The 16,841-nt window shown below is 33.7% G+C and overlaps 2 protein-coding genes across 2 annotated transcripts in view; one reads left to right on the top strand and one right to left on the bottom strand.

Annotated features, from left to right (window-relative positions):
* CARPA (Carbonic anhydrase-related protein A) overlaps window positions 1–16,841 on the top strand; it is a 50,724-nt gene that overhangs the window by 11,408 nt on the left and 22,475 nt on the right. The window lies entirely within an intron of this gene.
* LOC149476967 (uncharacterized) lies at window positions 2,025–5,095 on the bottom strand. The gene is made up of 6 exons (XM_089711531.1): window positions 4,844–5,095; window positions 4,471–4,533; window positions 3,647–3,857; window positions 2,994–3,133; window positions 2,476–2,604; window positions 2,025–2,197 (listed from the first exon to the last, which is right to left on the bottom strand). Exons 1-6 carry the CDS (start codon window positions 4,920–4,922, stop codon window positions 2,055–2,057), a joined length of 765 nt encoding a protein of 254 aa, XP_089567657.1. The 5' UTR covers window positions 4,923–5,095; the 3' UTR covers window positions 2,025–2,054.

Here is a 16,841-nt window from a genome sequence, read left to right as displayed (position 1 = left end):
TTAAAGAACACGATAAATGCATGTTTATCATATTGCTAAATATCTTGTCTGAGTTTTTTTGTAGATGCTACTAGATAAAGACAGAACTACAACTGCCGATTAAAAATCTGATTGTTTTTGTTAGGAAACTACTTATATTAAATATAGCAATAGATTTTATGCATATACATATATGCATTTTATATTATTATATTATTTGTCGTGTGTTGTATTGTATTAAATATTTGTTTATTTGTCGGTGATGATTTAAGTCACCGAACTCCTTGAACGATTTTTACCATAATAGAATGCTACATCGTCAAGAAGTAACAGTATGCTATATTTTTTTTAAAGAAAGCGAATAAAAATACCTAAAATAATTATGAGATAGAGGGTAGGTATAATATATTTGGGTCTACGACATACTTATTACTTGGTTAGAAGCATTTACATACTTTTATTTTTATGTACTTTGTTATTCAAGAAAAAAAGCATTTTTTTTGTTTGTTTGAACGCGCTGATCTCAGGAACTACTGGTCCGATTATTTCGGCGTTAGATAGCCCATTTATCGAGGAAAGCTATAGGCTATATATATGTATACAGTCTTCCTTAACACAGGATTTTCCTAGCTAGGAAGACAGAGCCACACTGTAATTGTACTGTATTAATTTTTGTGCTCAATAAAGATAAGTATTTTTAATTTATCTATTGCACGCCTCATAAGCGAAGCGTTGAGGTGGGTACTACTGTCACTTCGCGCAAAACATCTGATTTTTCAAACTTAAAATGTCTTTATGTATCATACATTGCACTTGTAAGATAATACATACACACACATATTAAGAAAAAACACTATTTTTAACGTTCATGATATTTTTGATGTCATTTTTGTTATTTAAACTAGTTAAAAAACAGTTTAAAAAAGTTCTGTCTTGGACGTCCGTGTGTCTGTATGTGCGGATCCTTTTTCTTGTTAACACGATAGCGACCGAAATACTTTACTAATCGAGTCTTTTTTTTTCTCTTACGCTTGAGTATGCTCAGGAATAGAACCCTTTCATTTTTCAGGGTCTTATTCGATGTGGTTTAATTGTTATTAAATAAACAAAAATAATAATTAATAAATATTTATTAAAAAAAAATTATGAGGCGTGCACTTTTGGATTTTCCAAATTTTATATTATATCATCAGTCATCACGCTAACACCAACAAGAGCGGATCCACGTGGGGGAAACCGCATCACGCTAACACCAACAGGAGCGGATCCACGTGAGGGAAACCGCGGGGCGCAGCTATTTAGCATATAATATAATACCTACCGATCCTTAATCATGTGACTTAAAAATTCTTGTTATTTCATAATGAGTGCTTATTAGTAATTAATAATTATACTCAATTTTGCTCAGCAACACATCCTTTTTATATTGGCCGCAATCTTTATAATCAATGAAGCGTGTTATTATAATAGTGTAATTTTCCTAGAATATTTTAACATAACCCATTAGCACTATTTAAAAATCTTATTATGAATTATGTGTTAGTAGATTTAATTTTTACTTATAAATAGTTATCATCGCTACATAGTATAAAACAAAGTCGCTTTCTCTGTCCCTGTGTCCCTATATGCTTAAATCTTTAAAACTACGCAACGGATTTTGATGCGGTTTTTTTTTTAATATAGAGTGATTGAACAGAAAGGTTTTAGTAAATAATTTATTATGTTTTAGACAAAGCGGGCGAAGCCGCAGACGGAAAGCTAGTCTGTTATAATTTCCAATTTCTACACGTGCCTCTGATCACTACGTAGTATAAAAGAAAGTCGCTTTCTCTGTCCCTATGTCCCTATGTATGCTTAAATCTTGAAAACCACGCAACGGATTTTGATGTGGTTTTTTTAATACATGGAGTGATTCAAGAGGAAGGTTTTAGTATATAATTTATTTATGATTACACCCTGTATACTAAAGTAATTAAAGTCTCTATCTATTACCGAATCTCTATCCCAGCCCATAATAAATATACACAAAGAAAACAAACTTTATAAATAAGTATTTATTAATTGAAAGTTCATCCTCATATAACATTGAGGCCGAAATCACATAAGGTATACTGCACGAAGTTGGCCATGTAGAACTGAGCCTCTGTGTGGAGCAGTTCTCTTGCGTTTACTGGTAAATTTGCTGCTATTTGCAGGAAGGTGTTTAACACCACAGGATCTGTAATAATAGAAGTAAAAAAAATCTATTAATTTATTTAAAGGCTGAATACATTCTTTAAAACGTTTGACGATCTGTTGAATTGTAAAATAAATGTTTCAAAGAAAAAAGCGTGTAACATAAGATATGAAATTGCCATAGTTACACAATTATTAAAGTGACTTTGTGATTTTAATATGGGTAATGTTTTGCACTTTTATGTATGTTATGAACTATATTTTGCACAATAACCAAAAATGTCTTAAGATCTCAACAACAATAATTATTAACAACATTACCTCTACTTTTCAACGCATTCGGCCCAACAATAAATTGATAAGTGATATCATTTGAAAAGCCAAAGTTTTCACTTCTGTCAAACCGAACATGATGTACCCCTGGTATGGTAGACGTTACAACCACGGAATCTAAAAAATAATAAACATTAAACTCAAGACTTTTACAACTATATACTTCACTAGCTGTGCCCCGCGGTTTTTTACCCGCATTGCTCCTCTCTTGTTGGTCTTAGCGTGATATTAGCATATACCATTCCTCTATAAATGGGCTATCTAACACCAAAATAATTTTTCAAATCAGACCAGCATCCAAACAAACTCAATATAATATTATAAACGCGAAAGTTGTGGATATATGGATACGTATGGATTTTTGTCGCTCTTTCAAGTAAAAACTACTGGAAGGATTTGCATGAAACTTTACAGGAATGTAGGAACATCAGAATAACACATGAGCTTGATTTTTCGGGTGAAACCGCGCGGCTCAGCTTGTATACAAATATAAAGTAATGACTTACTAAACTTAATTTTTAAGAAATCTTTAGTAATAACAGGCTCTTTCGCTCGACGGTAGAAGAAGAAGTATGCATTCTTGGTGAAGAATTCTACATCTCTGAACTCCACAGCCAAAAGAACTTGATCGGATACTCTGTTAATACTGCAAATAAAATAATTATATTATGATCCTCGATTTTACAATATGTGTTGAAGGAATAAATTGTAGAGTAAGCTTGTATTGATACAAGATAATTGTTATAATAGAAAAAACTGAAATTGATGCCAAAGACATTTTTAATATTTTGTATTTCTTTAGTAAATAATAAATATATCGTATAAACTGAAAATAATAAATAGACTTTTACAGTAATCAACTCATTTTTAAATTTAAACTAGCGGTCCGCCCCGGCTTCGCCCGTGGTACATATGAAAAATAGATGTTGGCCGATTCTCAGACTTACCCGATAATCGATATGCACAGAAAATTTCATGAGAATCGGTCCACCCGTTTCGGAGGAGTATGCAGACTAACATTGTGACACGAGAATTTTATATATAAGAAGTAGCTTAGTTATATAATTGTTGTTCCTTTATTTGAATCACAAATTAACTGTTTTTACATAAAGTTTCGAATATATTTGTAAAACCTATTTAAATCTATAAACCAACTTACAAAAACTGCTCAATCTTTCCATTCAGTCCTTTATAAGTTAAATTAGTCGACGTTATAGTAAGATTTACTCTCGTCAGATGCTGGGTAGCCTGCACCCTGTGTAGGGGATCGGGGACCCGGCCATACGTCATTTTGCAGTACGAATGTTCAGCCAAGTAACGCCGTATGCATTGCAAGTCTGATGTTTCACATGGCCTTTCTATACCTTTCTCTGAAAGGAACATATAACATACTAGGTTTCCGCCCGCGGCTTCGCCCGCGCAGTCAAAGAAAAACCCGCATAGTTCCCGTTCCCGTGGGATTTCTGGGATTGCGTCATTTTCTCGGGATAAAAAGTAGCCTATGTCCTTTCTCGAGTATCAAAATATCTCAGTACCAAATTTCATGAAAATTGGTTCAGTAGTTTAGGCGTGATTGAGTAACAGACAGACAGAGTTACTTTCGCAAATTTATAATATTAGTATGGATAGTGCTAACTATCTTTAGTTTTATAGATTGTGTTCAGAATAAACACAATCAAGATTTTAAATTTACAAAAGTTTACAATTTGAAGTTTAAAAAAATGAAAGTAATGTTTAATCCTCTCATAAAAAAATCCTCTCATAATTATGTGTATACAAATTAATGAACGAATATTCCTATGCATATAAAAATTAAGTTAGGTTTGGAAATGTTTCCAATGTCTAAGTTATCTGCCTTTGCTTTGTTAGTACAATCACAATCAAAATTCATTAAGTAGATATATATATATATATATATATATATATATATATATATATATATATATATATATATATATATAAAAAATACAGAATTCCATTTACCTTGAATTTCATCTGTAATTTCGTTTATTTTATCTTTAAAATCCTCAAGAGGCTTCGGTAACTCTGAAATAAATAAATAAATGTAACATTCACTCTCGACATGGTATATTTCTACACTGTAGAATAGGTATATAACAATGATATATAGTGACAATTTTCACAAATAATTTTAACTGAAAGCCAGGTACATAATATGTTGTAATATTTTTTGAAACAGTATATGTATAGTAAGAGGCAGGGGAATTATTGTTCATATTACGCATTTAATATTTACGATAACATTAAATTAATAATTAAAAAAAACTGAAATTTCAATTGGTCTTTCTGTTAGTAGCAAACTTTATTATATATTTTATATGCCTATTATATATACCTGGTCCAGCCTCATTTTTCCCAGAGTCTTGTGCAATCACACTGATAAACATATAACCAATAAAGATGAAGAGCTTCATTTCCGACGCTCGCTCACAAATAATCTTCTAATTAACACTATATTTTAGTATTTATATGAACTCGCGCATGATTTAAAACATCACGCAAAATTAATAGAGGGTGATTAATAATAACGCATGAATATATTCTTGACTAGCTTTCTGCCAGCGGCTTCACCCGCGTAGCCAAAGAAAAACCCGCATAGTTCCCGTTTCCGTGAGATTTCCTGGATAAAATCTTATGTCCTTCCTCAGGTCTCAAGCTATCTCTGTACCGGATTTAAAATAAATTCATGCAGTAATTTCTGAGATTAGCCTTGACATACAGACAAACAGACTAATATTCTAAAAACTATATTTTTGTTTTCGGTATCTATTGAAGATCACGCCCCGAGTATTCTTTTTAAAAATTATTTAATGTACAGTTTTGACTTTCCTACGATTTTATTTTTAAGTATATATAGATATTGAAAAACGCAACGTATAAAAATCACATCTCACTGAATAGTTTCCATTTTGAAAAGAAAACTATCTTAATGATTAGATTCGTATTTTTCGATTTTAGATTATCTCTAATCTGTGTTAATTAGATAGACTTTTATTACTGCAATAAGTTTGATATAAGGCCATTCTCCCATTACGGTACGCACAGGCGATTCAAGTATCCTGCAAGTCTCGAAGACTAGTTGCCGCGGAATATCTCACATACATTTTGTATATAGGTACCGGTAGCGTAGTGTGTGAGCCTACATACAAATGTGTGTGAGATACTCAGCGGCGACTAGTCTCCGAGATTTGCAGGATACTTGAATCGCCTGTGCGTATCGTAATGGGAGAATGGCCTTACACAACAAAGTATTTTATGTGTCACCTACAATTTTATGTCAGTCTAGTCTAGTCAATAAAATAGAAACCTAAATAGAAAACCCCTAAGCTTGTTGAGTTGAGTTAACGATAAGATATGTTGTATTCAATTCTAATCGTAACTTCCTATTTTTTAAATGACTGAATGATTTTTTTGCATTCTTTAAAATATATTTCATACATGCTTGTAAACCGATCGTTAAAAATCTGTTATCAAAAATATAAATTATATTCGAAAAAAATGGAGGCTAAGAAATGGTCATCCACTCAATGCTGTGGGGATTTAAATTTTTTATAAATTACAAAGAAGATATTACAAAAGTTAATAAATAAACTGATTTATTTCCTATTTTTTTAACATACTGTAGAAGCGTGGTATCTGAATCCATACTAATATTATAAATGCGAAAGTAACTCTGTCTGTCTGTCTGTTACTCAATCACGCCTTAACTACTGAACCAATTTGCATGAAATTCGGTATAGAGATATTTTGATACCCGAGAAAGGACATAGGATAGGTTTTATCCCGGAAATCCTACGGGAACGGATTTTTCTTTGAAAACGCGGGCGAAGCCGCGGGCGGAAAGCTAGTTGTCTATAAATGATTATATTACTAAGATAATTGTTAACTCAATAGTATCTAATTATTCGTTATAATTTAACAATAATTTAGTTTCAGTCAGAATGCAAACTTAGGGCTGTCACAATATTTAATTTATTGGGAATGTCTTATAATTAATACAGTTATTTGTTAATTTTATCTGTTATTAGCCGTCCTCCCTTGCTTCGCTCGTGGTACATGTTTACGTTTTCTCTCAATAAGAACCAACTTCATGGAATAAAAAAATAATTAACGAAATCGGTTCAGCCGTTCTCGAGTTATGCGCTTACACATTTGGCGATTCATTTTTATATTACCTTTAAATTATAAAATAATCTTAATAATGATGAATTTCACTACATAGTATAAAACAAAGTCACTAAATCTCTGTCCCTATGTACCTATGTATGCTTAAATCTTTAAAACTACGCAACGGATTTTGATGCGGTTTTTTTTAATAGATAGAGTGATTCAAGAGGAAGGTTTTAGTATATAATTTATTATGTTTTAGACAATGCGGGCGAAGTCGCGGGCGGAAAGCTAGTTACCTATAAATTATAAAATAATAATAATGAATTTGAAATATATTATTACAACATAAAGCATGAAAGTCTATAAAGTTATGAATTCAGTTTTTGTCTTACTTAACATTTAATTTGCAAGTTAAATGTTTGATTATAACATTTGCGTGATTACTGGCGTTAAAGATTATCTAATAGTATGTGCAAGAAACATGAAAAATAGGTATAATATGTTGATTTTCTATTTTTAATAAATATCTACCTACGTCTTAAACCGGTCATATAAGAACTATAACTAAACACATTATTGTTATCACTATATTAATTACTAGGATTCCGCCCGCGGCTTCGCCCGCGCAGTCAAAGAAAAACCCGCATAGTTCCCGTTCCCGTGGGATTTCCGGGATTACATCATTTTCCCGGGATAAGAAGTAGCCTATGTCCTTTCTCGGGTATCAAAATATCTCCCTACCAAATTTCATGAAAATTGGTTCAGTAGTTTAGGCGTGATTGAGTAACAGACAGACAGAGTTACTTTCGCATTTATAATATTAGTATGGATTTACAATAATTAATATAATTTTGTGTGCAATACGTCATAATTAAAGGAATATCGAATATCTAAAGATAAATTTGCATGTGACTTTAAGAACTCCTTCACCGAGATAATTTTTAGTAATACCAATATTATCTATACTATATACTATAATATTATAAAGAGGAAAAGTTTGTAAGTATGTATGTAAGTATGTATGTATGTATGTATGGTTTTCACGCAAAAACTACTGGACCGATTTCAAAAATTCTTTCACCATTAGAAAGCTGCATCTTTACTGAGCAACATAGGCTATATTGCATTTTCAAAAAAATTAGAGATCCTTACCAAAAATGCAATAATGTAACCCAAGGTGTAAAAAAATCCTCAATAAAACTTCTGTCATCGCGTGCGCTGCAGAATCTATTGAAGATAGAACAAAAAAATGTTCTACGGTATTATAGAATGGATCAATATCTACAAGAAAGTCCGCGATACCATATGTCCATCTTCAGTAGTTATGTTACTACAACAACTTTTTTACGTTTTCAAAGTAAATAAAAGTGCCGACAGTAATCAAACCATGTTATCCATACACATATATTAATCCTTATCACATTAAATGATGTTTTATTATAGACTGTTTCAATACCAGCAAAATACTTTTTAAATGAAAAGAATTGGATATTCCATTCAAAAGATATAACGAATTTTTAAAAGTGTCAATCTACAGAAAATAGTAGGTATACTGTTCGAGCAGGCCGTAGTGCGGGGGTCACGGAGGAATTCTACCAATATGCGTCTTGACGGAACACAGTGGGTTTTTGGTCGGTAGGAATCCGACATAACCCACGGCCCCACGGGACGGGGTAAAGGTGATTTTCATGTGATTAAAAATTAAACCTATAGTCCGACCTATTTAGTAGACTTTTCACTGTAACGATATCGCTATCTATGCGGGTGAAACCGCAGGGCATTGCTAGTAATTTATAAAACAGATAAGAGAAATCTGCAAGATGAACTTTCAAAAACAGTTCAGAAACTGAACACAATTTAACTGAATTATCATATTTTAAGTCACCTGTTTGTAAACTTCCGAACGAGTTGTACCCGAGGTGTTAATTTTGGAAATTATCCCGCCCTTCTGCTTGCTAATTAGCGTTTTATTAATAAAATCTTACTTCGTTTAAAACTGAATTAATGCAATATAATTATTTTATTGGTAAAATCTGATTTAATGTAGATATTCGAATACCTTCAATAAATTTCTAGGACGTAAACTAATTACTGTAATTTATTATCTACTATACTGAGAAAAATATCTCTGAATGTCTATTATTAACTTTTTTATAAAACTTCCATCTCCAAAGCATATTCATAGTATTAAGTTTTAAAACCATTGCAGGATTTTCATTTAAGATGAAACATTTCAAAATTATACTCAAAATAGCCGTTGCAAAATAAAAAGTAATGTTAGAAAAATTTCAAGTTAACGTGTGAAAGTTGAACGTTGTTCGAACGGATGAGGAGTTATATTAAACCGCGGGGTGCCGCACTCAATTTCACGAAAAAACTTATAAACGCCTGTTTGCACAGTGTACGAAACAATAGATATGGCGAGGCTAGTTAAATAGTTTAAACGTGAGGGTCTGTGGATGTTTGTCCAGTAACGTGTAAACGGCTGATCTGTGAAGGTGAGACGGGATGTATTTATTAATCTGGTACCGAATTTTTAACCATGGTTAGAAATTATTATTTATTACTAAGATTGTGGTAGGAAAGTTCATAGGTTTTCTTATTCATGTTCAGATTTATTATTGTTCAGGGTGTGTTATGTTATGTTATAATTGTTCATAATATGTTCAATATTCATTTAATTTTCAAATCAATCACGGGATAAATAGTCTCCTGATCAAATGTTTCAGTTCCTGCTTTCATATTTTTGTACTCGATAAAAAACGATTTCGTTGTGCAAACACACATTTTTTACAAACTCCACATCTTTTCAGTGCAAAAATAAGATGAAAAGCGCGTCCATTTTTCGCGCTCCTTGTATCAATAGGGGTAACTTTTTGACGTAGTCACGGCAAAGAGGCTCTTTGTAAAAGAGTACTCTTTTCAAAAGTTATGGCTTCTGGATTAAATTTTCTTTCTAACACCGGTTCATCGTGCGGCGGAAACTTTATTGAGCGCAATATAAACAAATGTTTTTATAAGGTGTATTTTACTTACACATTTACAAAGTTTTTAATGGATTCTATTGCTTATGATACATCACGTATTGTACCTGAATTCATGGTCAGATTCCTTAATATTCGTAATTTTTATATTTTAATAATAATTAGACAGAATTTTGGTAAAAATGACTTACACTAAAATGAATGTCTCTAAACACAAAAAATATAGAATCTTTATAATATAATAATTACTTTGTAAGTATTTTGAAAGCATATATAAAAACGATTAAAGCAAGTCACCTTACCTCATTCACTTCAGCGGTCCATGTTAATTAGAATTAATAACTGTGCCTAATTAATGCCTTTAGACAAAGCGACGTCTGCTGCATCATTGTTTTGTTATTAATTTTTATTTAACGAGGAAAATATCTGTTCTATGCGTTTATTTTCTTCGTTGATTATTGTTTAGTGATTAACTGGTTAACAATTAACATCGTGAGGTTACAGGTTCGACAGTTTGTCCAAGCAACAAATTTAATTAAATAATAATAAATCGATCGACTTTTGCAACATTTGATTAATATATTTCTTTTAAACTGACAAAAACCATTATCGATTACCTTATAATAATTGCAATAGTCAATTTAAAGTACGCGAATTTCTAACCTGTTCACTTATACAGTCGATTTAAAAGTCAAGTTTTCATCATCTCATTGCACAAAAATGGGATTATTAGTCTTAAAAACCTTCATAAATCCATAAAAGACCATTAAAACATTCTATCCATAATGTGACCCAGTAATCTTGCTACAAACCATCTAAGTCTTGTTTTTAACAAGATATCAAAGCTTCATCCAACATGCTAAATAATTAGCAAGGTGATGTGATTGCTCTGAGCCGGAACATACTATGTAATATTAACAAGAGCACCGGCTTGCTAGATTGAGTCGTTGTTTATTTAGCGAATTGTTTTCATGACTGTCTTTACTAGTGTGTTTATTAAGTTGAAAGAGTTTGAAAGTTTGAAAGAAATAATGGTTTCGCAGAAGATTATATTCCATGTAATGTGGGGGAGATTTGATGAAGAGTGTAATATAAAGAGTAATTAATATCTACGATATAACTAATCTGGTTATAAAGTGAAGTCCCATGTCCCCTAGTGGGGTAAGGGGCAGATGCATTATACATCTATTTCACTGATCGATTTTCTTTAGGGACAAGTAGGTGATCAGCCTTCTGTGTCCTACCAGACCGAGACATTTTTTATTCTTCGCCTCCACCGGGAATCGAACCCAGGACCCCTCGGTGTTACGCTCACGCGTCAACCACTGTACCAAGGAGGCAGTCAAATCTGGTTATATAGCTCATGGTTACGCTTAATTAATGAATGAAACAATATAGCTTGTTACACAATAATAAGATGATGCAAACTTTTGCATGTTTTTGTAATTCAATTATTGATATTTTAGACAATGGGAAACTAGTTAAGCTAAAGCTGTGAAAAAACTTTCGCTCGTCGCTTAAATACTCGTAAAATGAATTGATGACTGGTGTTTAAAAAACAAGTAACATTCACGCTAAACAGAAGATTCTTAGCTACGTACCTATGTAAAAGTAGAATAAGAACTTTAATTTATGAAAATGATAATGCATCTGATATATTATGTAGTTAGATATAAGTTACACATTATGTAAAATTAAATTGTAATATTGATATGATTTTAAAAGAGCAACTATGTAGTTTCTTGCCGGTTCTTCTCCATAGATACTGCTGTTCGAATCGGTGGTAATTGTTAAAAATATGTAATGACGATTCGAAAGTGCTTCTAAAAGAAGTCTAATTGAATAAATAAATGTTTGAGTTTGAGAATACTTAGCAAATATTAAAGAAACTTTAAACAAACAAACCACAATTCTCTAAATCCTAAAGCACATAATATTCTTCCTATCACAAAATAAAACTGAACAAAATAGCAATGCATCAGAACAAACTGTATGAGTATATCGGTCAAGTAAGTTAATGTTAGACATCAAAGACATAACTTTTATGTTGGGCATTCCCATTGCGGCTAACGTGATATGAATTTCATTGTTTATTTTATATTTGAACTTCTGAACAACTATGTTTGAAGGGTTTTTGTTTCGGAATTTTTGAAGTTGATAGTTGAGAGAATAAATAAATAGTTTTATGATAAAAGCATCTGAAATCATTATAATAAGTTTTGTAAATAATGGACGAATACTTTTAATTTTCTAAAGTTATATTGTGTATATAGTATGTTTTAAAGTTATACATGAATTATCTCATCAATATGCTGTCCCTTGGTTTATATATTCATTCCCGTTAATACATAAAAATATGTTTTTAAGTCCAAAATTCCCATATACCTTTATTAAGTTTAGAACTGTATGCAGAACTAAGCCACTTCTAACGCAGCCGTTTTCCTTACATTTCGATCTAAGGTAGAGCACTAAATGCAAATAGATTGTAAAATGTGGGAATAAATTCATGCATTGTAGACCTCGTTGACGTCCAACACTCGTGCATTTGTGTGTATGTGTAAACACAGCCTTAGAATATAATATGTAGATACAGACTTAAATTTATATTTTGTCGTAGTTTTTTGTTGATTTACTTTAGATTATACTATAGATTAGGAGCGTTGAGAGTAAAATTTCAATGCAATACCATCACGTCATAGAGAGACGACGATTTTTGTATCTTTGAATATAATTGCCAAAGAAGTTTCACTTCTGACACATGTGTTCAAATCATATTATAATGTCATTAACCACTGTTAAATAATATAAAAGTCGAACTATACGCACTCTAAAATATTACAATTCTTTATTTATTCTTATCATATCTATTCATTGCATAAGGTTTGAATAAGCAAGTTTTTATTTATACAGCTGTATATCTTTAACTCGTTGTTCGTCAATAAACTGACCATGCTTTACCCGAAAATCGATTTCCACACTTCTACCATGTTTCTCAAAGGTGTAAATAATCAATTGAAAAATAATTGCGTCATCAACATTGACCGTAGAGTCCTGCGACTTGCGTATTCATAGAAACTACCAACTTAGTACATGCATCGTCGCTAAGATTCACAAACTTCGTGTCGTCTTGAATAATAGAAGAACTGAAGTTGTTAAAATTGTATACATTAATTATAAGAGATTACAAGGCGCTACGCTAACATAAACTACACTGAGATTAGCTGCCACTACGGAGATTAAATGAAAAAGTTTATTGGCTATGATGGAACTTCGGATTTTTCCTGTTTTGTTGAACAGTTTGGGCAGTATTTATAACCTACTTACTATTTCTATGTTAGTATCATGTAAATCTTCAAACGAAAGAATTACAAATTGAAAATTGTTTGATGATAAAATACTAAGAGACAATTGAAAGTTATTTCTTTGAAACGCTTTCCCAAGCTTAAAATCTATATTTGCTAGATGAAGAGAAAAATATTTTAACCCATTGACCACCGAGCGGCCCGATCGGGCCGAGACACAATAGATTTTCTATTGTGTCTGTGATCCGAGGACTGACGGATTAATACAATGTGGTTACTTTACCTTTTGAATGACTACATTTAACTGTTATTTTTATATATTTAGAATTAAAGTTTTGTCAGTTGTCAAGCATATATTTTAAAATCGATACTTGATGGTTTATTTTTATAAAACTTTTTTAACTTTAATAGTGCCTACATTGGCTGAAAAAATTTCTACATTTATAACGTTTATAAAAGTCATGCCACGATTACCATGTCTGCAGACTTCATTGAAACATTTCCAAATAAAAAATAAAACCTAATTTTGTCTATTCTATATTACGTAAATTAATTTTATTTATGGCTTCCAAGAACGTTTTTTTATGCACATTAAAAGCTTAAAGGTTTTCGTTTAACGATGTGTCATCCGGCGAACACCGCAGTTTAATTTCCTTCAAGGCTGTTCAATTTTCGTCCCTGATTTATTAAAAACGTTTTTAGTTAACAAAAACATCTTTATTTACTTACGTATTTTTGTATATTCATTATTTTTAACTGATCAATAATTTAACCATCAAAATGTATTTTTAGCTTATCAATATACCGACGCCCCCCGCGAATAATCCGGTAATCGTAAAAGTGTAAATGTTCAGGAAAAATAAAAAACCATTTTTCCTTAATAACTCCATTAAACAACAAGTATCAGAGAATTTTAATATCGCATATGGAAGCTAATTTTTTCAGCTATCTGGTTATTTCAACAAAATTTAAGTAGTCCCAAGGGCTTCGTTATAATTTAGCTGGATGCATTTTACTATACTAGTGTAGGTCAAGCTCTGGTCAGTAATGTCACTTACGATATTGTTCGTGTAAATTTATATTTTCGACGGCAACAGTAAAATCTTGTTGTGCTAATATTCGTGTTATTTGTTTTGTATACTGAACATTTGTAACAATCTATTATTAGGTTATTCGATTGTATAACAGTAACGTACATTTTATTGTTATAACTATTACCGTTTATTCGAATAGTTTACTTAAGTATTATTTGATGATTATTATAGTATATTTTATGAAATACAGGACATTTTAGTAAATGAAACAACTTTGGATTGTTTCACAAAACACGATAGTTATTATTATCATAAAAAAGAGACACTGCACTGAAGACACGACTATTACACATGATTACACAATCATGAAAATTATAGTATGGTCCTATTACAGTTAAAAATTTAATCAGAATCCTCACCAAAACCTCACAGAAGGCGAATCCGCCGTGACCAGTCAGTACTTGTGTGGTGTGGTGTGTGATGTCTATTTTCCCGGCTACCTTGCAGCAGCAGCGCTTGGTAAAAAGAGCTTCATGACTCCGGCCGTTCCTCCTACATCCTATCCCATTCGCTGATCGTATCCTGTCTCAAAATACGCTTGACGAATGAAACAGGACACAGATCGTAATCCGGTTTCCTCCTCAACCCCAGAGCGGCCTCCTTGGCTAACTCGTCTGCCCGTTCGTTCCCCTTAAGCCCTGCAATGCAGCTTTTCGGAGGGCCGCCCGTGTTTGCACAGCCAGGGGATGAGGGGAACTCAGGGTAACCGCCTGGAGCGCCAATCTGGAGTCGCTGAGGACACCGACCTTTGCCGCTCCACTCTTGCAGGCTATGTCTACTGCTCTTTTGAGCGCTAGGAGCTCAGCCTGATAGACGGTATAATTCGGTGGCAACGCAAGCTTAATGGACTTTGTCTCGGCCTCACCTTTCCATACGGAAAGGGCGGCTCCGGCCTCCGACTCGACCGTCAATCTTGCTGCCATCCGTATAGACCCTGTGGACGTGGCTGTTAACCACGTCGGCATAGGTGTCCTCATCTATCAAGCCGAACCCCAGCTCTACCTGCTCTGCCGGATGTGGGTCCTCAATCGCGGGTGCCATTCGTTCCACCTCCCTGTCCCTCAACACCGCCGGGTGCGACACACCCCTCTTGATCTCATAAAGCCTCGAAGCTTCGAGTATCCTGAGATCAAGAGGGAGTATCCCAGCCAACAGCATCGCAGAGTTCAGGGAGACAGTCCGATATGCTCTGCAGATCTTCTGGGCAAAACCCCGCTGAACGGTGTTAAGCCTCTTTTGGACCCCCATCTTTTCCGCTGTGGGTGCCCACGCTGCTGATGCATACAAGATAGCCGGTTCTATAACTGCGGTATATATAGTCTTAACTACTTGGGGGTTAAGCCCCCAACTTACTCTAGCTGCTCTTGCTAATAGCTTATAACGGGCGATTGCCTTATTGCAAAGGCTCCCGACATGGGCGTTGAATGTCAGGCCGCCATCAATAGTAAGGCCCAGTATCTTAATACTTTCGAAATATTGGATGTCCACACTCCCCATTACAAGTCGTGGCCTGTCAAATTTTAATTTTCGTGTCGAGAGCAGGGCACATGTCTTGTGTGGCGCGAATTTTAGTTTATTTCTGACACCCCATTCATCAATTTTCCTCAATGTGCAGTTTGCCTTCGTCTCTACTTCTAAAGCAGTATCTCCATCAAACACTAGCACAATGTCGTCAGCAAAAGCCTGACAAAACACATCCATCTCCTCTAACACCCACAGCAGAGGATCCAGCAAGAGGTCCCATAGGAGCGGCCCACCTATGGAACCCTGCACGCACCCCTTGTTGGTCTCTCTACTCACTTCCACACCCGCATACCTAACTTTCACACCTCTTCCACTCAGGTAGCTGCTGATCACCCGCCTTACGTTCCCCGGACATCCAATTTCGGCCAACCGCACCTTTATGGCTGGCCACCAGGCGCTGTCGAAGGCTCCCTCTATGTCCAGAGATACCACAACAGAAATCTTCTTCTCCTCCTTCTTATTTCTGATGTGGCTCACTAGTCTATAGAGGGCGTCCTCGGTGCTCCTCTGAGGCATGAAGGCATACTGATGGGGGCTTATTTTGGGCAGCAGGTAGAACCTGAGTCGGACGACCAGCATCTGATGAAGATGAAGATGAAGGTTTCGATGTGGTCTATTCTGATGCCTGCCTCGTTTATCTATCAAACTTTCATCTCTTTTAATTTTTTCTAAGGCCGTGTAAATCATTTGCTCAGTATTAGAAAGAGTGTTTAAAAAAATACCTTGCATACTTGCACTCCATAATGAATGTATCTGGAAATCGATTTCTAATTAAAACCCCGAATAAGCCTGTACTAGCACTTACTTAAATAATGTAGAAAACTATTTACCTGAATAATATCGTAACAATGTTTACTGTCGAAGCATATTGATATTATTTTTCGTAAAGATCTAAAACCATATTATTCGTTTAAAATACATTTTAATGTTATTTTATGGAATATACGCGTAATTTTTCATATCTTCGTAAATAAAGATAGAAAAATTCTGAAAAAAATTTACATGGTGTATTTTAACTTCTAGATTCCGAAAAACGCATAACATGAAAAATCCCGTAATAGGTCATTACCGGATTATTCGCGGGGGACGTCGATACCTTAAAATTGAGCAATGTTCATAGTTGATAATCCATACTAATATTATAAATGCGAAAGTAACTCTGTCTGTCTGTCTGTTACTCAATCACGCCTTAACTACTGAACCAATTCACATGAAATTTGGTATAGAGATATTTTGATACCCGAGAAAGGACATAGGATAGGTTTTATCCTGGAAATCCTACGGGAACGGGTTTTTCTTTGAAAACGCGGGCGAAGCCG

The sequence above is a fragment of the Colias philodice genome, chromosome 26 (assembly GCF_061535455.1).
Source record: "Colias philodice isolate Cphi_HAF_F1 chromosome 26, ilColPhil1 Martin Lab GWU primary, whole genome shotgun sequence".
Lineage (NCBI taxonomy): Eukaryota > Metazoa > Arthropoda > Insecta > Lepidoptera > Pieridae > Colias > Colias philodice.
This window is presented reverse-complemented; position numbering and strand designations above follow the sequence as displayed.